Source organism: Podarcis pityusensis (assembly GCF_964106645.2).
Source record: "Podarcis pityusensis genome assembly, chromosome: 8".
NCBI classification, from domain to species: domain Eukaryota; kingdom Metazoa; phylum Chordata; class Lepidosauria; order Squamata; family Lacertidae; genus Podarcis; species Podarcis pityusensis.
This window is the reverse complement of record NC_138033.1, coordinates 63,633,392-63,656,571: the sequence shown is the minus strand read 5'-3', so window position 1 is coordinate 63,656,571 and position 23,180 is coordinate 63,633,392. Positions and strand designations below refer to the sequence as shown.

The 23,180-nt window shown below is 47.6% G+C and overlaps 1 protein-coding gene across 2 annotated transcripts in view; it reads left to right on the top strand.

The window, feature by feature from the left end:
- NPHP4 (nephrocystin 4) overlaps positions 1–23,180 on the top strand; it is a 96,145-nt gene that overhangs the window by 49,854 nt on the left and 23,111 nt on the right. For both annotated transcript variants that reach the window (XM_081017113.1, XM_081017112.1), the window contains exons 10-18: positions 233–415; positions 1,401–1,542; positions 11,904–11,962; positions 13,395–13,511; positions 15,096–15,244; positions 15,829–16,020; positions 17,502–17,692; positions 21,040–21,200; positions 22,574–22,754. In XM_081017113.1, the coding sequence (XP_080873239.1) occupies positions 233–415; positions 1,401–1,542; positions 11,904–11,962; positions 13,395–13,511; positions 15,096–15,244; positions 15,829–16,020; positions 17,502–17,692; positions 21,040–21,200; positions 22,574–22,754 (1,375 nt within the window). The remainder of the gene's footprint in view (positions 1–232; positions 416–1,400; positions 1,543–11,903; positions 11,963–13,394; positions 13,512–15,095; positions 15,245–15,828; positions 16,021–17,501; positions 17,693–21,039; positions 21,201–22,573; positions 22,755–23,180) is intronic.

The following is a 23,180-nucleotide window of genomic DNA, read 5'->3' as shown; positions in this document are numbered from 1 at the left end:
TCTGAACAAAACTGGCTTAAGCCATTTCTGGAAAGCATCTGCCTGTCTTATCTCAACAGGGATGCTATTCCACAGATATCTGTATATATCTGCATAATCCGGACTGCATTTCTTGGTCACACCAGTATGCGATGCTAAGAGTGTAACAGCCCCATGGACATGGAACTGACATTTAATAAGTGATATCTTCATTCTCACATCCATTCCTGCCCCCCGCACCCTTGAACCACAGACGCCATCCGTTACATCGCTGACAACGCCGGCTTACATGCACTCAATTCGCTGGGCTGTTTGGAACCCCTCACTGGACGCAACTTCTTCAAACGTGGTCCTGCCATTGCAAGGAGGAGTGCAACATAATCCCAGTCACGTTTTGGTTTACAAGACACCACCAGCCACCATGAGCTCTGAAGAGGTGAGTTGTGATCCCCAGAAACATATTTTGGGGGAAGTATTGGCAGAGCTGGTGGTTTGGAGGCAACAGGCCCCTAGCCAGGGACATGGTGAAGCCAGTCAGCAAATCAGCCATAAAGAGCAGTCAGAGGGAGGAACCTATGAGAAAAAATTGGCAGAATTGGCACTACTGCATGTGCCACATAATGCCTATTACTTATTTGTCAAAACTCAATCATTTACTGTGGCAGCACTTACACTTTGGAACTCCCTGCCCATTGATATCAAGCAGGCACATTCACTGTATTCTGTTCGGCTCCTGCTAAAAACATTTATGTTTAGTCAAGCCAGGTGGTTAGAAAATTTGATGTGAAATTTAATCTGTTTTAATTTTAGTTTCTTGCATTCTGTAACGTATGGCAATTTCCTCCTGAATTTGTGGTTTTACATTTTTGTAAGCTGCTTTGAGTTTTCTTATAATTAAGCAGCATATAAATTTTATGAACTAAATAAAAATAAACAGTCCCAGCCAGCGGCTAGGGTGCAAAACCGACCAGGAGCGTGTGCTAGGCTTGGATTCCAGGGATGCAAAGCCACATGCTGAGCATTGAACCTGGGACCTTCTGCACTAAAGCAGGTATTTTCGGAGAACCCCAGCTTCTTTAAGAGAGAGAAAGGAGTTTCTAGTCCTTAAGGTGTGTGAACACCTGCTAAAATCTGAGAAGGCAGAAGGGCTGCCAAACAAGAACTCCAGTGGTTGGAATAGGGGGCAGAAAGTCTGTGCTTCTTCTACCCCCGTGGTCAAGCCACGACTACGTCAAATAGTAGAAATTGCAGAAATGTGCACAATTTATGCAGGTCTCAGAATTCTTGGGGCAGAAGTCAGATTCCTTCGACCCAGAACATTAGGATTTCATACTGTTCCGCTGTTCCACGGTGGCAACATGAAGAATAGGAGAAATAAGGATGTCCTTGCTTCTTCCCCTCTCCTTTTTTCCAAATCCCAGGTGAAGCAGGTTGAGTCAGGGACTGTTCAGTTCCACTTCTCCACCGGCTCCGAGGAGCAACCTGCAGTGGCTGGAAAACCCTCAAGCAGCACGAAGGGAGAGGCTCCTCTCTCAAAGAATCCTCCGCCCACACCGTCCCCCAGTGAGTTCTTTTTCCAGATTGCTAACTCTTCAAACGCACAGCAGGACGTCTGTTCCACTCCAGAACTTGGTGGAGGTGGGGAGAGACCACTTAAAATGCGCTGCTGTAGTCGGAGAATTTGGAGAGATAAGGCCAACAACTTGGGCTCTGCTTTCTTGGCAAGATTCCCACTCTCTTCCCAGCCTTTCAAGTGTCACCGTTCAGTTGCCTGCAGCTCAAGAGGCTGTTGTTTCTGGTGCACGAACGTGGACTCCGTAATGGGAGACACACGTTCCCGTGGCAGCCACGCAAGCGCTGTGACTGGAGAAGGGAACACAGTGCCCTCCGTCAAGCGCTGCTAAGATGGAGTTGACTCATAGAATAGAATCATAGAATTGCAATCCATTCCCCTGAAAAGCAGAAATCACAACTAAATAATCACCGAGAGTAGGCCATCCAACCTCGGCTTAAAAGCTTCCTGCGAAGGAGAGTCTACCATCTTCTGAGGTCATAGAATTGTAGAGTTGGCCCGTTGCAATGCAGGAATCACAGCTAAAGAATCCCTGGAAAGGTGGCCACCACCTTCTGAGGAAGGCCACTCCATTGTCAAAAGAGCTGTTATTGTCAGAAAGTTTGCTTAGTCAGAATCCCTTCTCTTCATATTTCGTTGCACTACAAGGTGGAGATTTCACTCCTGGGTTGGAAAAAGTGTTCAGTTTGTAATACAGTGGTATCTCGGGTTACAAACGCTTCAGGTTACAGACCCCACTAACCCAGAAATAGTACCTCGGGTTAAGAACTTTGCTTCAGGATGAGAACAGAAATTGCGCAGCAGCGGCGCGGCAGCAGCGGGAGACCCCATAAGCTAAAGTGGTGTTTCAGGTTAAGAACAGTTTCAGGTTAAGAACGGACCTCCAGAACGAATTAAGTTCTTAACCCGAGGTACCACTGTATCTGGGCTAGATGTTTCTGGGATGTGCTCCCCTGGCCCCACCCCATAAGAACTTAAGAGCAGCCTGTTGGATCAAGCCAAAGGGGGCCCATCTCATCCAGCATCCTGTTTTTACAGTGGCCAACCGTATGTGGGTATGACCCAAACACCGCAAGAGTTCTCTCTCGCCTCTTGCGGTTTCCAGCAACTGGTATTCAGAAGCATTACTGCCTCTGATTGCGGAGGTGGAGCATAGCTTCCATTGTGGCTAGTAGGATACAATGAACCCCTGCCCCAGACCAAGTGTTGGGAAGCTTTGGCCCTCCAGATGTTGCTGAACTTCAGCTCTCATCCTCCTTGGCCACCCTTGCTGGGGCTGATGGGAGTTGTGATTCAGCAAGATCCAGAGAGTCAAAGTTTTCCTACACCTGCGCTAGACAGGTGCTGTCAATACTTTCAACCAAATGTACATGGCAAAACTAATGTTTCTCCCTGTGGGTTTTCCATCTTCCTCTCTCTGGTGCCTAAAATGGGAAATGTAATAATTCAGTGAACTTGGGCCCACAATGTAGATTCAGGAACCTGGAGACCTATATTTCTCATGATTCCTTGTACTTGGGGTGCTGTTGCAGTAATTCTGTTGCACTGGAGGTAGGGAAAGGGTTGCATGTAAAGAGACCTTGCTTCTCTTGCTTCCATAAGTTTGAGAGAAAAGAAGGTGAGGCAGGGAGCATTCCACACAGTAGCTGAATTATGATCTAAGATGGAGAAGCATTTTTGGGCCGCCACGTTCTGTTTGGATTGAATAGGAACATTATGAGTCACACATTCTAATCCTAGAAATTACAAACACCTTTGGCCATTGCTGGGTTGTCTCCAGTGCCCATGCTATTCAGAGTAGACCCACTGAAGTTAATGGGCATAACTGACTTAGGTCCATTCATTTCAATGGGTCTACTCTGAGTAGAATTTACCTGGAGACAAGCTACTGGCTATATCTCTCCCACTTGCCCAAAAGTCTTAGATAAGTGACATATTAACACCTGAGGCTTCCTTGAATTTACCGACAACATAACAAAAGCCTCCCCTTTAAAAAACAAACCGAAACATATCTCTGCAGATAGAAAACTAACATGTTGGAGAACTGAGCTAGAACATTTCATCCTGAGGTGCTGCGTTTCCTCAGACAATTTTTTTGGGGGGGAAAGCGCCCTCAACCATGCAGCAGGCCTCCTGAAGTCTGAGCAATAACTGCACCATGTAATTCTGCTGACTGCGTAGGCCAGATCCTAGACTTTATCATTCAGTCACTTAACAATAAGACAGGAAATTGCATTGAACTCTGCAACCTTACCTGGCTGGCTCCTGTTCAAGAACCAGCAATAGGAATTAATGCATTTATATAGTTTGCCTTTATCTGGGGTGGGTAACGTACAGCCTTGCATTAAAAGATGAAGTGAAGCGCTGTCCCACCGTTCATCAAAATCTGCTTTGCATTGCTCTTTTTAATCTTTCCCCATTTGTCTGTGGATGTTTTAACTGTATTCCTCTCAACTTAACAGCCTGTGTGAACACTCATATGCGCCTTTATTACCTTATTAATGTGGTGCAGTTACTGAATTTTTTAGGACTGTGTGCACTTGAGAAAGTGCCAGGGAGGATCCGCTGGTAGCAAAAACTTTGGTCTCCTAGCAAAGAGCCAGTTTCATTGTGGAATCAGGAATAAGATCCTCTTCATTTAAAAAAATGGAATTAAGCACAATTTTTACAAAGACCTGTGGGAGAACAGGGTGTTCTTAGAAGCTTGTGTGCGACCCATGGGGCTTTAGGAAGCTACATATGATTACCCCATGGAACCATTGTTCTTACGTTACAAAAGTAATTGTAAGGATTAGCTTGATGTGGTAGAAAGTGGGCATCAGAATGGCTTCCAGCAGTCAAAGGGGGGCACCTCTTCTGAATCACACCAGACATTTGCCCCTCATCCCCCTGGAGCAGGAGTGGGGTGAACTTCAATCCTGGGGGCCAAATGCAACACTGCAGATTTCCATCTGGCTGTCAAGAGTCTCCTGAGTCCATGAGAGCTAGTGTGGCTTAGTGGTTATAGTGTAGGACCTGGAAGACCAGGGTTCAAATCCCTGCTCAACAGTGAAATTCCTTGGGTGACCTTGGGGCCAGTCACTGCCTCTTAGCCTAACCTGCCATGCAGGGTTGCTGTGAAGATAAAATGAGGAGGAGAGAGAACCAGGTACCCCACCCACCTTGAGCTCATTGAAGGAAAAGCAGGATATAAATGCATGAAATAAATAAAATTTAAAAACCACACCCCTTACTCGCCTTGTTCCACATTCTTCTTGAGTTCTTTGTCCTGGCTAGAATGCAATAAAATACTTCTTGCCTGCCTAGATAAAGAGATAGGGGGTGGGATGTAGAAAATGCTGGCTTTTGAATAGCTAGAATGTACTCTATCGCACATAAGTAAAGAATCCACTCATTTTTGCCTCTGGCTCCACCAGGCATTGGCATCCATTTCCCAAAAGGCTGCCTACGAGGGATTGTTGCCCTCAGGGGGAAGTAAGGTCCCCTATCCCTGCCTGAAACTGAGCACCCATAATCCTTTGGGCTCAGAGTTGGTTTGCTCATGATTTTGCTGCCAACATACATTTCAGTTTAGCTCTCCCCCTTCAAAGCATCCTTTTCAGAAGAGTCTGGAAGAGGCAAAATAATGTGATAGCATTTAAAGTCCTGGCTGAGACCTTTCCCTGCCTGAATATTTCACCAGCACTGAAAGTTCCTTTGGTAATCCTGATGCCACTGAAGCTGTCAGCTTGAGAGAAGCACTTAGGCTGAGAGATATTACGAACAATCCTCCCAATTGTCTTTTATTTCTTGCTGCAGCATTAGAAGCAGCAGCAGCAGCAAAATAAGATGCATGTCTTCTGTGGGGCCACTAGAGGGCAGTGTCTCCCAGGCTTCTGCCTTGCTGGGACCTGTGCTGACCTATATTCTGTTTGCAAATGCTCTGGTTTCAACAAGAGGTGGGTTTCATGTGTTGTTTAATAGGTTTTAAAACCTGGAACTGGTGAGGGTCAATTGAAAAAAAAAAGTTTAATGGTGGCAATTTCACTTAGACTCTCCTTGACATAATCCTGAGCGGTAGTTGAGTTAGCCGTGCTGGCACAGGGGCGTTGGGGAGGGGAGCAGTAGCGCTTAGGAGACAATCTAGTTTATTGTGACATAAATGGAAGTGATCGAGGCACTGCTGTGCCACTGACATTCCTCCCCACAGACGCAGTTCAGCTGGTCGGAATCAAACCCGAATGAGAGAGGAGGGGGAGGACGAGTCCTCTGAGCGTGCTCTGCACACCCCTACTGCCTCTTCCAGCTGGGTCTCTGCTTGAGACAGAGCTTGTTGGGACTCAGCTCGGGCTCATTCCAGGCTGGGCTCTGCAGGGATGTTCGTAATCAGACAGCTGGGGTTCAGGACCAGGGAGAGCTCCCCATGGAGCCACTTTTGCCCAACACCAGTCTGGGCCTCTTGATCAGGACCCACAGAGCCTTCTTCACTCAGCACTAGTCTGGATGGACTACTTCCTGTTAGAATTCCTGCTCCATGATTGCAGTCATGGGATTGTTGTCTATCACATGACGGTATATGTTTTTACTCCACAGAGTGGGAAGTGATAGAGACAGGATGTTTGTGTTACTGTGTTCCATAAAGTGGGACTATTGTCCTTTGTTCTTATTTTCCTTTGCTGTCTGATGCTAGAGAGGGAGGGAGCCATGTTGCAGTGCTCCGTGTGTGTTTATATGTAAATAAAGTAGATTAGCCAAAATGCTGAGTTGCAACTGCAAAGACTCTGCGGATCCCTAAGTGTGCTGATGTCTGTTGGCATCGGTCGCTGTGATGTTCGGGCAAAAGAAAGCTTTTGAAGCTCCTGAACGATCGAGCAGGAGGGAGGGAACATGCCAGTTGGGCATGGGTGTCTGCCAGGGTCCTACTTGAGTATAGGCTAAGCTCCTAACACTTCCTGTGAAGCAACCTTAACTCAGCACTAGCCTGGAATCAACTTTGGGGGGGTCAGTCCTATAGAGAAAGAGTCTGATTCTTGAGATTTAAAGGGGCCACGCTCTTACACAGGGTTGGGATGCCTCCCATGATCCCTGGGCTTGGCGAGGTGTTGGAGAAGGGGGGTTCCCATGCTCACCATGGACATCTGCCAGGAAGACCTAGTCAATTCTGGCTTCCTTGCTTATGCCCCTAAGTATGCCTTCCCTTTGGGGCCTGGCTGCCTCATCCAGTATGATGTGAAGGTGCTCGTTGGCGAAGCAGAATGACTGTTTCATTGGCTGCTTCTTGCAGTGGTTCAGGGGCCCAGACTTTTTCATCCTCCCATGTCATAGGAACAGAGGAAGCTGGCTTATACTGAATCAGACCATTAGCCCATCTAGCCCAATGTCAACTCTGTTCTGACTGGTGATAGGTTTCTGGGCTTTGCAGCAGGAGTTTTGTAGCAAGATGCCCCGGGGTCTGAACCTGGGACTTGCTGCATACAAAGCAGCTGCTCTACCACTGAGCTACAGCCCTTTCCCTTAAAATAAAGTAAGATGGTAGTCGTCGTGGTTCTAATATAAATAGAAAGGTGCCTTATCTGAAGTCAGAGCATTGGTCTGTCTAGATCAGTATTGGCTTCACTGTCTGTGACTCTCATTAGTTTCAGACTAGGGTCTTCCTTACCCTTACCTGGAGTTTCCGGAGCAGAACCTGGGGACTTTGGCCTCCAAAGCTGACGCTGTACCACTGAGCCCATCCCCAAGGTCTTTAAAATTGTCCTCTGCTGGGTGGGGTCCAGATTGTGCCTTCAATACAATCCCCACACATTCTGACAGCTAGTGGAATTTCCCACAGTGAACATGTAGCAGGTGCTTGTTGCATGTTGAGTGTGGTATGTATGCCTGGGAACCACGTATTTTCCCCAGACACATATACACTGGTGGTTAAAGATGCAGATTTCCTTGCGTGTGCTGGCCATGTGTTCTGTGTTTCTTGTGTGGCAGTATCCTTGGAAAACTAGCGGTCCTTGCCTTGGTTACAATATGTGGAGCAGCTCTTAAGGCCGTTTCATTTGTGAACAAGTCATTGCAGATCTTTTGCATTGCTCAGTGCCAGCTCATACGGGGAATAATTTTCCCTAGTAAGTGCGCCTAGGATTTATTTATTTATACTTCCCCCTCCCAAAACTATATATAATGTTTTTTGTTTTTTCCTTTTAAATCCAAAGTGCAGAAGGCAGAAATGCCAATTAAAACAGCATTATAAAATGCAATTAAAAATAACGCAGATGCTGCCTCCTTCCTCTCCTGGTCCCCCTAACACAGCAACTGGTGAACGTTCGGTGTATTGTCAGATTATGTCTTCAGCAGAGCAACTTTTTTCTGCATGAGGCAGAACCAAAGAGGGAGGGTGTGCGCCCTGTGCTGTCCTAGCTCATCCTCTGCCTTGGGATTTTGTCTCTTTGCAGCCTCCCTTTGCCAGCTCCTTTCAACCCCAATTCGCTGAGGACCTCATCCCTCCCCCCGCCCCATTTGGTCTCCTGATCTCTCCTTAATTGCCGGCTGAATATGTCTATTCAAGAAGCGGCAATGTCACGCTGATTGAGACTATTCAGGAGCGGCTGCACAGAAGCCGGTTCCATTGCATTTGGGGAAGGCTGACGGAGGTCACAATTACTGACAGCCTATTTCAGAACATACTCCTCGCTGCTGCCACTGAAATATTACCAGCAGGAAAACACAGAGCTTTTAAATTGTCTTTGGCCGAGAGATCCGTGCATCTCCCAGGGATGGAGAGCGGAGATGGACTGCTCCAGAGGGAAACAGTTCAGTGCTGCCCATGCTTTCTCTCTTCTCACTCAGATCATTCACGTTGCATCCATCACTGCAAAAGAATCTGTGGGCCTCCAGTGAACAGAATCATTCCATAGTAAACATTGTCTGGAGTACTGGACCTGGACCCTGGGAGAGAGAACTGCCAGTCTCTGTTTAGAGATGATTCACCCTGGACATGGCCAGCTGGTGTCAAGGCAGGCCGTGCTCCCTAAATGCTGAGGGGGGCACACAAGGGAGCTGTGTTTAGCTGTGTCTTTCCAGGGATGGGAATGAAATTAATCTGGCTATTATTTATTTGCTTGGAGGGGAGAATTCTCTGGTGCTTGGGCCCTGCTTGATGGTTTCCCGCACGCAAGTTGGTGGCCACCGTGAGAACAGGATTCTGGAATAGGTGGGTCACTGGCCTGATCCAGCAGGTTCTCCTTATATTTTCAATGTTTTATATTATTAAACACACTGTTTCATTACATGAATGTTACGAATCCAAATCACATTTAGCAATAAGCTAGTAGCCAAGATTGCGTGTCCATTTGGACTCACAATCCTTTAAAAATGGCCTGCTTGGGACTCCACTCAACTGGATAGGTGGAATTGAAACCAGCCATTTTGGTGAGGTGGAAATGGGCTGCCGCGACTACTTCTTCCTTCCTGGGTTTGTTGACATGAGAGATCCCACCCAGTCAGGGATCACACAATAAATGGGACAATGTCAGAGTGCTGCATAGCCAATCAGATTTGGCTTCATGATGGCAAATAACTGAGGGACAACGTAACTGAATGAAACAAAGTTTTCGTATGGAGTGCGTTTTGTTGCCACTACCCATATTAGGGACTTTTCCCCAGCTCCATCCTTGTCTCCTCTTGCAGCTGTAGCCTTAGCACTGGACTGTCCTGATCCTGTACTTCCTATGCTTCTTGGTGAAGGTTGCTTGTCTTCTTTGCTAAGTGGAGGAGAGGGATTGCACTCATCCATCACTTTCTGGTGTCGTGCAGGCCACGCGTGCCTCGACAAAGTGTCCTTGCATCATGTATCTTATCAGCCAATAGGCTTCCTCTTAAAAATAGATCTGACCCCTGTTGCTGGTTGCTCAGGACAACTCCTCCGGAGGATGGCTGTTCATTTTGCCTTCCTGGCCCAGGCATGGTGTGACCATGGTCGCTCTTACTTTAACTCCGCTCTCCTTGAACAGCTTGGCTCAGAACCAGGAGAGAGAGAGAGAGAGAGAGATTCATTGTTAACTCTTCGCAGTACAGAAGGAAGGAGCAATCTCAAGGATTAGAGGGAAACAGTGTTTTCATCTGCAGGGTGAATTGTCCACTCCAGCAAAGTTGTCAGTGATGTGCCTTTTTTTTTTATTGCTCTTGTTTCGCTTCTTTTATTTTCTTTTTTGCATTTTCTTTGAGGAGCACAAAGTGATGTACATGGCTCTCCCCCCCCCTTACTTAATCCTCACAACAGTCCTGTGATGTAGGTTAGGTTGAGATGCAGTGACCGGTCACTTGGTGAGCTTCATGACCAACAGGTAGGGTGTTCTAGTCTGGCACTAACCACAGCACCGCACTGGCTCCCCACACCACACTTTTAACCAGGGACTGTTCAGACCATGGTTAATCTCAAGATTTATCTAAAGACCTTCAAGGATGAACTTTGGAGAGAACTCCCCTATGAGGACAGATTGCAGGGTTGGGGACTTCTTGATTTAGAGAAAAGGCGACTGAGATGATAGACATGATAGACATTTATAAAAAGATGCCTGGCATGGAGAAAGTGGATAAAGGAAAGTTTTTCTCCCTCTCTCATAACACTAGAATTAGTGGACATCCAATGAAGCTGTTGGAAGTTTCAGGACAGATAAAAGAAAGCCCTCCTTGAAGTGCATATTTAAACTGTGGAACTCACTCCTGCAGGAGGCAGTGATGGCCGCTACCTTAGATGGTGTTAAAAGAGAATTGGACAAATTCTTGGGGGATATGGCTACCAGTGGTTATTAGCCGTGATGGTAATGCTCTGCCTTCATGCAGTGCTTCTGTATACCAGTTACTGGAAGCCACAGGAAGGGAGTGTCTCATTGTGCTTGGGTCCTGCTTGCAGGTTGCCCTTGGGAGTATCTGGTTGCCCAATGTGATAACAGGATGGTGGACTAGATGAGCCATTGGCCTGATCAAGAAGGCTCTTCTTCTGTTCCCTGTCCATCGCAGAGTGATGGCCTGGCTAGGGCTTGAATGGCGAATGTTCAGATCTGCAACTTGGACTGCATCCAGCCTTATGAGCTGCTACCCAGGCTGCAGAGGGGAATCTGGCATGCAGTGTTGACCCCTGTGATCTGCAGGCAGAACGAAGCCTCTGGATTGGCTAAGCCTGCCCTATTACCAAGCAAAATGGCAGCAGCAACAGGATCAGAGTCCTATGAGGCAGGAAGACTCGTATGTTTGGCCATTTTATGAGGTATCATATGGTTCCACAAAAGTGGGGGCACCTGTTTCTCTTCCAATTAGGTATGTGGGAAGTGGGGTGGAAAACAACACCCCTATACCAGCTAGGTACAAGGATGGCAGCACAGCCTTTGAAGCAGGCTTGCAGGGTCGGAACGCTCCAGCAGGCTAAAAAGGTGACAAGGAATGATGTAAAAGGCAGGCGAAACCTTAAGTATTCGGATGCGTTCACGTCTCATTAAACAACCCATTTAACCGGGGCCTGTATGGCTGTAAGGGAAAAACGCAGCACATTACAGTGATGAAGAAGCTGTGTTTTACAGCAAAGAAGGAACATAGTCTTCTCTCTGTGGAGGTGGTGTGGGGCGGCGGGAAATTGCTGTGCGAAATAAGACACCAACCCCCTCAACTTTTTCTTTATTTAATATCTCATCTTTTTTTCTCCTAATGGGCATAAATGGTTCTTTCCTTCTCTCTCTTTGTATCTGCAGAACAACCCTGTGATGCAGGCTAGGCTGAGAAAGGATCGCTGGCTTGAGGTCACCAAGTGCATTTCCTGGAGAAGTGGGGGATTTGGGTTGCTTCCCTCACCCACTCCTGAGTCACAATTTGACACTCTAAACCACTAGGCCACACTAGGTCTCCAGAGGACAAGTGGAAATCAAAAGGACTCCCATTCCGCCATTGCCTCTTCAGGACCAGAAGGGTTGAGGGTGAGGCCACACGGCCCGTTTCATAGAATCATAGAATTGTAGAGTTAGAAGGGACCTCAAGGAAGGCTTATCTAGTCCCCACCCCCCTGAAGTCTCTACTGTCTTCTGGGGGCTGGAGAGAATGGGATGCAATTTAGAGCCCAGCTAGGAAGGCAGGACTCTGAGGGCAGACTCTGGGGCACACACAATAATGATTGGCCTGTCAAGCCACAACACATTACTTTTCTCCACTCTTTCAAAACGATGGCACATTAGATCTCCAGGGCAAACACAAGCTCTACTTGGTGAAGCCCCGTCTGTGTGATTTCTAAGGAGCTGGCTGTTAACATCCCCTTGACGTTAAAATTTGCCGACCAAAACCCAACAGACAACCTTCACCTCCCTGCTGACCATACCTGATCTTCTGTCTCTCCTAGGGTCTCCACCTTCCCCTCAGGTGCTGGTTTCCACCCAAGATTATTCCCGAGGTCCTGGGGTAAGTATGTGCTTCAGAGGTTTCCCACCTGTTCAGTTTAATGCTGTAAGCTTTCAATAACAGAGGCTCGCCACTTCCTGAATTAAAAACTAGAGTACCGAAAGGTTCGCCCTGAAAGACTGGGAAATTATCTGCTCTCGGAGGAGCCTACCCTCTATTTCTGCGTGAGTCACTGTTCTGGGCATGCCTCCCCACCCAGTGGCAGGTCCATTTGCCACATCCCTGCATCAGGAATGATGGAATGATACAATCTCACGTAATGCTGAGAACTGCATAACAGCTATCCACCACCCGTGGAGTCTGATTGGAAAGTGGCAGGCTCTGAGTGGTGAGTCAGACAGAGATGTAGCGAACAACCTTACTTGAAAGTGGGCCTTTCAGATCCCTATGATCTTTTTGCACTGTGGGTGATCTGATGATCTGATTGTCCCCAGTGCTGAAGAATTACCTGCTCCAGCAAAGGCGGGGGGGGGGGGGGGTTGATGCCAACCAGAGCATTGGTAAGGGTAGATAATTCTGCATTGGGAAGGTTTCTGTGGTTCAGTTGCCAGTGTCTAACATGGGCCAGAGTGGTGACTCATGAAGAGATGTACTTTGGGCTCCTGAGAGGTTTTAGTTTCATTCATTTCCTCTGGCATGTGGCTTGAGATTTACCAGCTTAATGCTTTGTTTAGTTTTAACAGTGGAGTTCTAGTTCTTGTCCTTCTCTTTCATGGAGGGCATCCCCCCCCCCCCGGTAAATTAAGGGGCTTGGACAATGGCAGAGAAAAGGCAGGGGGGAAATAAAGGAGCTTAGTGGGTCAACTTGCTAGGAAAAGCCATTTGGATTTGAAGGCAGAGGAGAAGGACTGGTGACTTGCTTTGCGACCCCGTCGTTGCTGTCATTGGATGAGAAGCTGATGTTGCACAAATCCTGCTTTTAATGGGATGCAAGATAAAAGGGTGGCTTTGAGCTGCCCGCTTCTCCTCCGCTCTCTTTCATGTTCACACTAGGAAAGCTCCCCCGCTTCACTCGAGCTGCTTACCAGTGCATTTTTTAGCTTCATTCTCTTCTCATGGTGGTCAGTTGATTTGTAGTGGTTTGAGAGTTGGCCTATGCCTGGGGAAGCCTGGGTTCCACTCCACGCTCAACCAAGACAATCCATTGGTTACCTTGGGTGTCTTCAAAAATATCACACACGTGTACCCACTGTCAGACTGAAGTGGTTTATGTAAAATTTAGCTGAATGCCCCATTCTGTATTATGTCTAAGTCAGCTCTTAATTGGACCGCCATGCAGCTGCTTGCTTTAGGAATTCATCCATTCCAGGCATCTCTACGTGCCTATTCTGGAGAATAGAATAAACTCTTTTCTTCTCTCCATCCCTTACCTTGCATCAGAAGAGCGAGCAGCAGTGATGCTTCCTACATAACGCTCATATTTTCATTTCAGCTGTCAATATCCCAGCTCTCTGTGCCTCCAGTGAGCTGCTCCTCCAAAACCCCATCGCAGCCATCTGGAGGGGCTCTGTCATCCCAGTCCTCGGAGGCTCTGAGGCAGCTGCAGGAGGTAAAGGTTTGGACAACGCTGTTGCCCCAAGAGCTTGCAAAGACTCTCAAGGGCCACATCAACCCTTTCTCCACCAAGCAGCCTCCGGAGCATCTCCAAATATTCCGGGGCAGTCGATTTTTATTGTATATAGCCAAAGGCCTTTACAATGGGCGACAGAAAATAAAAGGAAAACTTTCATCTAAAATCATAGAACGTAACCTGTAGCAGTTTACAGCATAAAAAGAATTTTGCAACATTAAGATTTAAGATATGGAGTGCATTCACATAGCTGGAACAGAGCTTCTTGGCTGCCAGCACAAATTTGGCTATCTGGTGGGTAATGTACAGATGTTTATCTGCTAGGAGTTCAACTGTCACTTCCTGTGAGGATCGACCTGGAAGCCAGTTAAGAATTGGCGATATAAATTTTCCTCTGGGCGTTGTATACAGGGGGCAAATCAGCAGGTGGTGTGTGATGTCTTCTACCTGATTGCGATCCATATGAGGAATTCCCCGATATCTCCCTTCTAAATATGCTGAGGGCATCTGTTGGAATCTTAGTTCTACAGAGGCCCTGTGTAGTTGTGGGAAGGTCAGAGTTTCAAGGTAATGGGGCCTTGAGTGATTGGTCTTAATTTGGGGGTGCCAAGTAGAGTAATAGGCGGCAATGATGGATGCTCTGTCTTGGTTGGCATCCTGATCAAAAATCCAATTTCTAAGGTCACGTGGGCTAAGGGCTAAGTAGTTCTCGATTTGAAGCCTATAAGCCCTAAGCTTATCTTGGCACTTTTGTGCCCAGCCCCCTGTTCTTAGTTGATCTAACCAGCAAGCTTAGTAAGAGTATAATCCTCAAAGGCATTGAGCCTGCGCAGTATCTCAGGTAGGCTAGATCAATTCTGGCTGCTAGCAAAGGGAGGCCCAACTCAGCTCTGAGGTGGGCTGGCGGTCTCCCGTATTCTGGGGCATGTTATTGTGCTTGCACACTCAGCGCGGTCCTAATCTGTTGCGCCTCCCCATCACCCTGCGGGAACTGACAGCGCATCCTGAACATCCAATTCGCGCTGGCTCTGCCATTGAGCAAGGTGAGGCAGATTTTGAGGGGCAGGGAGTGGACAAAGCTACAGAGCCTCTCTTGTGCACGCTAAGCTAGCTTGCTGCCCTTTGATGCAGTGGAGGACAGTGTCTTTCGCTGCCAGTGTTGAAATAAGACCCAGTCATTGGTCTTTGCTGGCTTCTGTATTTGGAATGAGCGGGGGTGGGGGGGGGAGCACTGCCTTGCCCTTCATCTCAGAGCTGGCCCTGTATCCAGTACCTTTCAGGCCCTGCTTGTGGGATATCCAGAGGCACCTTGTGTTACTTTGGAAGGTGGTGGACTCCTTCATTGGAGGTTAGGTGGCCATCTGTCAGGGCTTCTTTAGCTGTTATTCCTGCTTTGCTGGGGTTGAACTATTTGACCTTTGGGTGCCTTCCAACTCTACGGTTATATGATACTATGCTTTGTTCTGTCTGCGCACAGCCCTCTCTGCATCCAACCACAGGCATGTGTCAGCCAGCTTGCCTGTTTTGGATGAACATCCCTTTCCTTTTCCCCTTTGCAAGCAGGATAACCCCCGTGGAGCCATCACCCACTTGGAGTCCAACCTCAGCTACAGCTCGCTGGCCCAGGAATCCCCCACCGCAGATCAGCTCCAGGAGCTGCCCTTCACACCAGTGCACGTGCCCATCATGGCCCTGGGGCCGCACTCAGAAAGGTGAGGTTGTGCAGGGAGGAGGCGGGGCCTAGTCACCTGTCGGTTGGGCCTGACACAGCAGACAGGATTGTGGGGTGTGGCTGATGGACATGGAGAGGAGGACTGAGAGCCCCCATTTCTGCTGCTGAGGAAGTGCTGCTGAAGACAGCACAGCCTCATTGGCAGTAATAAGAAAAAGCAAGGGCTTGTTCGTTTGGGTGGGGAGGAAGCCAGAGAAGATTTCAAGGGGTGATGAGGAAGCCTCCTCCACCACCCCTTTCATGTAAGCCAGGGATGGGAAGCATTCTGTGGCCCCCCCAGGTGTCACTGGACCCACATAACCTTGACTCCCATCTTGAGGGCAGTGGCCTTGATCCAGCAAGGCTTTTTAAGGAGCCAGATGGGAGTAGAATCCCGCTTCCCTGCTCTCTGCAGAAACACAAGTGCTGGGTATCTCCCCAAAGCTTTTGGCCACTGGACATCTAGATATTTGCACCCTTGCTCTTAAGGCCAGTTGATTTCCCCAGATATGTGCTAGAGGGGGAAACGCTTAGGCTGAGAGTCTGTTGGCTTCCCCCAGACTCAGCTGCCTGCCTCTGCTTCAGTCCTAGCACTGGCCTTACGCGGGCTGCTCTCGCCCGCTTGCGTGCATCAGGATTCCCTCAGCTCCTGGACTGCAACAAGGAGCCTGTCCAAATTGTGGACCCTGTGGACCCTGTGAACTTCATCCCACAGCGGGAAGAAGCTGACCTTCTGCAGAACAATGAAATCATCCTGCAGTTTCTTGCATTTACCAGGTAAAGCCTGTTTCTGGGGTTCAAGACAGGTCTGAGTCTAGAGATGGGAAGGCCTGGGAAAAAACTGGAAAAATTGGGTGGGGTGGTGGAAACCCAGGGGTTTTTTTCAATTTTTTCCCCATAGCTGTTTTTTTTTCCGGGGGGGGGGGGGAGTGTGTGGAATATACAACTGTATCAAAATTGGTTTTTTTTACAATTTTTCTGGGGGGAAAACGGCTTTAGAAAAAACTGGAAAAAACTGCCCCCCCCATTTTTCCAGTCCTGCCCCCCCCCCCGGCCTTCCCATCTCTGTGACTGAATCAGTGCTTTTGAGGTAGTTTGGGTTTTGTTGTTATCAGGAAAAAACTTGGATTTTGCAATAGTTTTGAGCTGCATCAAAAATGGCACTGTTTTCCTTCCGAGCCCTGGACACCTAGCATTTTGCACAAAAAGCTGTGCTGGAAGCAACAAACAACTGTGTTATGATGGTTGCTTTGTTTTTAAGGCTCCAGAGAGCTATGTAGTTCCTGAACTAGCTGACAGGGAACCCAGCTGAGGGAGGCAGTGCTGCGTCTCTGAGCTCGTCCACAGGGACTAAGTCTTGGAGGAAACACAGGCATTTCAGATTCATTGTTTACAAGTTTTGCATGACTATTTGCCAAATAATTCCCCTTCGTTAAACAGGGAGATGTCTTCAGGCAATGTATGAAGATTTGGCCCAGCTCTTACTTGTCCATAAGGGGGAAAAGAGACATCCTTATTTCTCATTTCTCTTTTCCTCAACCAGTCTCTGCTGATCTAATCCATCCACCGTGAGTGTGTGGAAGTGATTGGTTAACACAAAGGAAGAAATAAAATAAGTAGAATAGCCTGTAGGGATACCAGAAGACCCATTTGAGAGGTTGTTCTGTGTCTTAAACATGTCTTTTTGCATTGTACTGAAAACCTTCCTCTATCAGCATCAGACTCCTGTAATGGTATCATTCAGAAATTAAAAATTCCTCTCGTGTTACCAAATGTGTCTACCCAGACTTAAGGTCTATGGACTTGTGGGTTTTTTTATGCAGGGGGAGGAGGAGGCTGGGGGATGAGCACCAAGATTCTCAAGGATTTAATTCCAGGTGTTCTAAGGAATAGCTCCAATAGCCAGTCCAGACAGGTAGATCATGCAAGGTGTGCCAAGGGACACAAGTCTTTGTTAGGTGTGTAGCAGGGAGCAGTTCCAGTGATGCAGGGAGTTGTCAGAATGACCAATCCCCCAGCTGAGGTTGATTGGAGGCAGACAAGGTCAGAGCTGAGGTCAGAGCAGGCAGCCTCTGCTGTAGGAAGGCAGGTCCTGTCTCTCAAAAACCTTTAGCTTTTCAAAGAATTAGCTAGCCATCCTTTGAGAGGTGCCCTTGGCCCGGCCAGTACATACCCTGGGAATTGGTGACTCATGGCATAGGGATTTAAATCATCAGGATTTAATTGTCTTTTGTCCCTTTCGGTTGTTGTTAAACAAGGGCTGCAGAGGACAGGACAGCCTTGGAGACGTGGCCCAAAACCATCTATTTCACCTTCCAGTTCTACCGCTTCCCTCCAGTCACAACTCCCCGATTGCAGCTGGTCAATGCAGATACCTCGAAGGCAGCTCCATTCATTCCATCTTCTCACATCTTGGTGCAAATCAAGGAAGATGGGACCCTGAACCTTGGTAAGGCCTGAGGGGAACAGATGGGCAGAAACTTATTTCTACCCTCCAGTCCTTCCCCATGGTTCCCTTAGTCAGCTGCCTTCCCTAGTATCCCTCCTTAGTCTGTCGCTCTTCCTTAGATATGTCTTCCTACCTTTCTTCTCTCTTCCTATGAGCCAAGAAGCTCCACAAATGGTATTTGGATGCCTTTAGAATCAGAGCAGCTTAGTTAAACACTGACAAAGACTCTCTCTGATGTCATAGCAATTAGGCCTGCAGTGTGTCAGTAAGGAATATCTCTAAACCTTTCCTACAGTCACTTGAACATCACAGCTATCACTCGGATCTCTCTGTTTCTGAAGGGAGGGAGGGAGAGAGGCTGCCATACTAGAGAGTGTGAATTCCAGGCAGACTTGAATCCAGCTGTCTCTTCAGTTTGAAAAATGAGGCCCTCCAAGAAGGATCATTCCCAATTCAGAATGCAGCACTCAGAGCCGGCTCCGGGCTTGTTGCAGCATCCCCCAGGGATGAAGTCTCAAGCTGCGAGTCAGCAAAATTCTCCTTTCCGCCGTGAGCCTGATGGAAGTGGAAGCTGAAGGGACACCTGCGAGCGAGGTTAACTCCAGTTTTTAATAGGTCAATGACACGTATAACAACTGACTCCCAAGCACAGATAGCAAGAATTAGAATCTGCTATGCTGTTGAGCCATCATTCCTTCAGAACAGAAGTGTAGCTAGTAAAGCCCACCATTTGAGAGGCTTCGCTTCAGATACTGCCTTGGTGTATTGTAAATTCTCCCTTTCCTCCTTTAAAACAGTTTTGGTTTTCAGGTTGGAGATTAGGCCATTGACATATGTGCAAGCCAAGTTTTACTCCCATCTCCCAGATGCCTGTATTCCCAGTTCACTAAGCACCGTGTTTCTGATCTTCTTGAAAACAGACATAGAGGTTGAGTGGGTGTTTGAACTTAATAGCATAAGAACATGGGAAGAGCCTTCTAGACCAGGCCAAAGGAGGCCCATCTAGTCCAGCATCCTGTTTCTCACAGTGGCGGACCAAGATGCCCCAGGGGAACCCCACAAGCAAGACCTGAGCACAAGAGCGCTCTCCCCTCTTGTGGCTTCCAGCAACTGGTATTCAGAAGCATCACTGCCTCTGACCATGGAGGTAGAACATTGTTAGTAGCCATCGATAGCCCTCTCCTCCATGAATTTGTCTAATCTTTTTTTTAAAGCCACCCAGATTAGTGGCCATCACTGCCTTCTGGAGTCAACAGATCCTATGGAGGGAGTTCCATAGTTTAACTATCTGCTGAATGAAGAAGTCTTTTCTTTTATCTGTCCTGAATCTTCCACAAGTTCTAGTGTTATGAGAGACAGAGGAAGACTTCTCTCTCACCATTCTCTCCATGCCGTGCAAAGTTTCATAACCTTTCTTCACAGGGGAGTCGCTCCACTGCTATGATCATTTTGGATGCTATTTTCTGATCCTTTTTCAACTCTGCAATATTCTTTTTGAGGGGAGGCAACCAGGACTGTGCAGAGCCTTCCAATATTCAGATATGAGAAGCCTCATCTTCAGTCTGTAGCAGTACAGTTAAGACACAGGTTCAGTATACATAATCTGCTCTTTGTAGAACTAGGACGGAGTGTCAGGCACTGGTAAGCATCAGGGCTGAGATTTGGCAATCCAGAATGCTGACTTGCCAGTTAGCTAAGCAGATTTTTCTTTATTTATTTCGAGTTCTACGCATCCGAGCAGCCAAGCTTCAGACGCCTTGTTTCGCTCTGCAAAGTGCTTTTTGGTCTTATTAAAGCCTCGTCCCGGGAGAGGCGGTCCTGTTCTATACCCTGCTGAGTGTCTCTGGTTCATAAAGCCACCCCTCTCCCCCGTGGAACAGTTAATGGAAATTAAAAAGGGGGAAAGACACACATTAAATGCTGCTCTGTGCTGGGATAGGACGCTCCCAGTGTGACTTTAAAAGTTACTTAGCCAGATCTTTCATAATAGCCTTGATCATTCTGTTTATTAAAGTGGAGCCACACAGCAGCAGCAGACCCCTCATTTGCTGATGACTTTTGAAAAGGAAGGCCCTCAAGGGTTGGTCCTCTTGTTGGAGCTGAACTGCTCATCATCTTCCACTCCTCAGTTGCTCCCTAGATCCATTGACAAATGCCAGTGCTGTTCAAGTCAGGAAGGCACAAGGCCTCGCTGTGATCCAATGCCCCTTCCCTTCTCTTCTTTCCCTTTTCAACTCTGTTGCTGAATTATGCTGCCACACTCTTCTCTCCTTCTTTTAAAGATCATTAGCTGTGATTCCTGCATTGTAGGGGTTTGGACTAGATGAGCCTTAGAGATCCTTCCAACTCTACAGTTTCTATGATTTTATGTTTCTATTATTCTGTAAAGCTTTTTTTGGAAAAATTAATGTAGCATATAAAGTACAAGCCAACAAGAAAGAAAACATAATGAAAGTTAGAAAACATAACACAGGAGCAGCACAGAGAGCAGATAACGTAGTGGCTCTCCAACTAAATAGAGTGCATTAGCAGGACACCTACTTTGCCTCCCGAAGGTCCCGTCCTCATTTAAAGCCCCAGAGAACCACTGCCATTCCATTTAGACTAGGGATAGAAAGTTTCAGATACAGGGGCTGAGAGTAGCCCCAGGAGCCTTTATATCTGGCCCTGTCAGGTTGCTGCCAGCGACTCCCGGCTGGTTGCCCAGGAACGTACAAAGACAAGGGAATGTTTCTTACCGTCCTCTTTTTATTCAGTATTTACAGAGAGAGGCTATAGAACCCAGACTCTTGGATAATGGCGTTGTCCCAAGTGAATCTCCACCTCATTCATCATTCTCATTGTCTCTCCTACGGGCGTTGCTACGTGCCCTCTGTCTTTGAGCACTTTGCTCTCCTACTTCCAAGGCTTGCTGGGTTCTGGGAGAGGGGGGTCTGCAGTGCATTCTAAAGACACGGTGTCTGTCAGCTGTTGCCCCCTGGAGCTTCCTCCTCCTCTCCCATTATTTCCCAGCTTTTCCCCTCATCTGCCTCTGAGCTGTGACCTCCCTCAAACCCCTGTTGTAAATCTAAACCTCCTTCCTCTTCCTTCTCCCTGGGTCAAGCTGAGGAGGTGGTCTCCCCCATTGCTCCTCTGCCCAGTCCCTGGCAGGCCCTCAGGACATTCCCTAGTCTCTACACCCCCACCTGCCCAGCTCCACACCCTCCTTGAATGCTTCTCCTAGATGGAATGTGTCCCTGAGCCCACCACCACCCGAGGGAGTTGGTTCCACTGTGGAATGGCTCATACCCTCAGCGAGTTTTTTGTTTTGGGCCTTACACACCTGTAACCAGCAACTTTCTCTGCAGGCTCCCCAGGTTTCCAGCTGAAATATATGGTGGATCCTGGTTTCCTCAAGCCAGGTGAGCAACGGTGGTTTATCCGTTACCTGGCCGAGCACACTCTGCAAATAGACGCGTGGGATGGCGATTCGTTGCTCCTCGTTGGATCTGCTGCTGTGAAGCTGAAGGTGGGGATTAGTTAAGTTGGAACTGACTCTTGGGAGGGACAACCCCCACCCCACCCTGAGCCAATTCCGTAAAATTTAAATACCACTTGAGCGTAACAAAAACAAAAACCTCAAAGCAGTTTACAAAAAGAATAAGGTTATCAGTAACCCCCCCCCCCCAGCTATTTAAAACATTCATATAGTAATTTAAATCAGCAATAAGCTAAAGACAGATTGAAACCCAGCCAGATGGGCGGGGTACAATGAATTATTATTATTATTATTATCATCATCATTCTGCACAGCTGGGTAGCTTTGTTTAAACAAAAATAGCAGGTCTCTGAGCACAAGTGTTATATGTTGACAGGGTCTCACTCAAAGTGGACATACTGAAATATAGAGTATTTAGAGATGACTAGACCTTTTACATTTTCCACTGATTCTACTCCCTATGAATTATATCAGCTGTTGCAAACCTGGTGTGCTTCAGACGTTTGAGACCACAGCTTCCATCAGTCTCAGCATCATATGGCCGTGCTGGTTGGGGCTGATGGGAGTTGTAGTCATAAACACCTGATTGGGGACAGCTGACGTAGACAAGGGTGACCTAGATGGACCAATGACCTAACTCAGTGTAAGGATGTGTTTTATGTTAAGAACAAAAGAGGAGCCAGTCGGATCAGGCCATCTTGTCCAGCATTCTTTTCACACAGTGGCTAACCAGATCTTGCAAGGAGGATATGAGAGCATTCCCCGCCCCTGCAGTTTTCCGTATCCGCAAAATGTTCCTTATGGTTATTTGTGGCTAGGAGATCTCACACACAAAAGAGCATTGGTGGTTGTTGGCTGCTAATGACAATGCAACCCTATGTTCTCAGGTTGGGACCTAGATTGAAAAAGTTGGGATTTGTAGTTCATCCCCACAAAGGAGATATACATCTTAGGCAAAAATAAGGAGTCCAGTGGGAGTTGTAGTCCAGAACAGCTAGAGGGCACCAGCTTGGGAAAGTTTGGATTATGCCTACTGCCTGTCTGGCAGCCAGTCTGATAACTGATTTCAGAGGACAACTCAAAAAAGGATTGGCTTTTTATTTATTCATTTCTTGCATTTATATCACATTTTTTCTTCAAAGAGCCCAAGGTGGCATATATGCACCCCCCCCCCCAAATTTTCATTTAATCCCCAAACAATCATATGAGGTAGTGACTGTCCCAAGGTCTCCCAGTGAGCTTCATGGCCGAGTTAGGGATTTGAACCCTGGTTCCCCCGGTCCTGTTCTGACACTTTAACCACTACACCACACTGGCTTCCTGCTGTGTGAGTCCACACTCTCCAACACATGCACACATCTGAATGATCTGCCAATCAGACACAGACTTTCCTTGTTCTGCAGCATTTGCTCCGCCAGGGCCGGACAGCTGTCCAAGTCCACCGTGAGCTGGAGGTTGTCACCATGGAATACAAGCAGGACACAACCGTGATGAGTGGGGAGATTCTCAAGCACGGGGGTGTGAAGCCCATTGGAGTCCATGCTGTTGTGCGAGGGCGTCTCCACCTGAGCCTGGCTAACATCGGTAAGAGTCTTGTTTGTTCAGGCATTTCCATTGGCTTTCCGGGGCAACCTATGGCTCTTTAGCCTCAGATTAAAACAGAACTCAGCTGTACCCAGGATTTCCTTCCCAAGGAGATCCGCCCAGGTCAATTTTATTTAATCCTGGAGGACAGAGCTCAAAATATCAAAAAGTACTTGCCTATAAATGCAGAAACAGGGCCACATGGGATCCCAAAGTGACATGGACCAGAAATAATTTGTTCCATCTCTAGCCCCAGCCAGGGTTCAGATAAGCATAGTTCAGCAGTAAAATCCCAGAGCGGATCATCAAACCTCAAAACCTCTCCAGCACCCCCTCTGGCAGAGTAGTTGGTTTTCGTTTTTATGTAATAGAGTGCTGACAAAATCCACCCCCACCAAGCACAGCCTGCCAGGGGTGTTTCTAGGA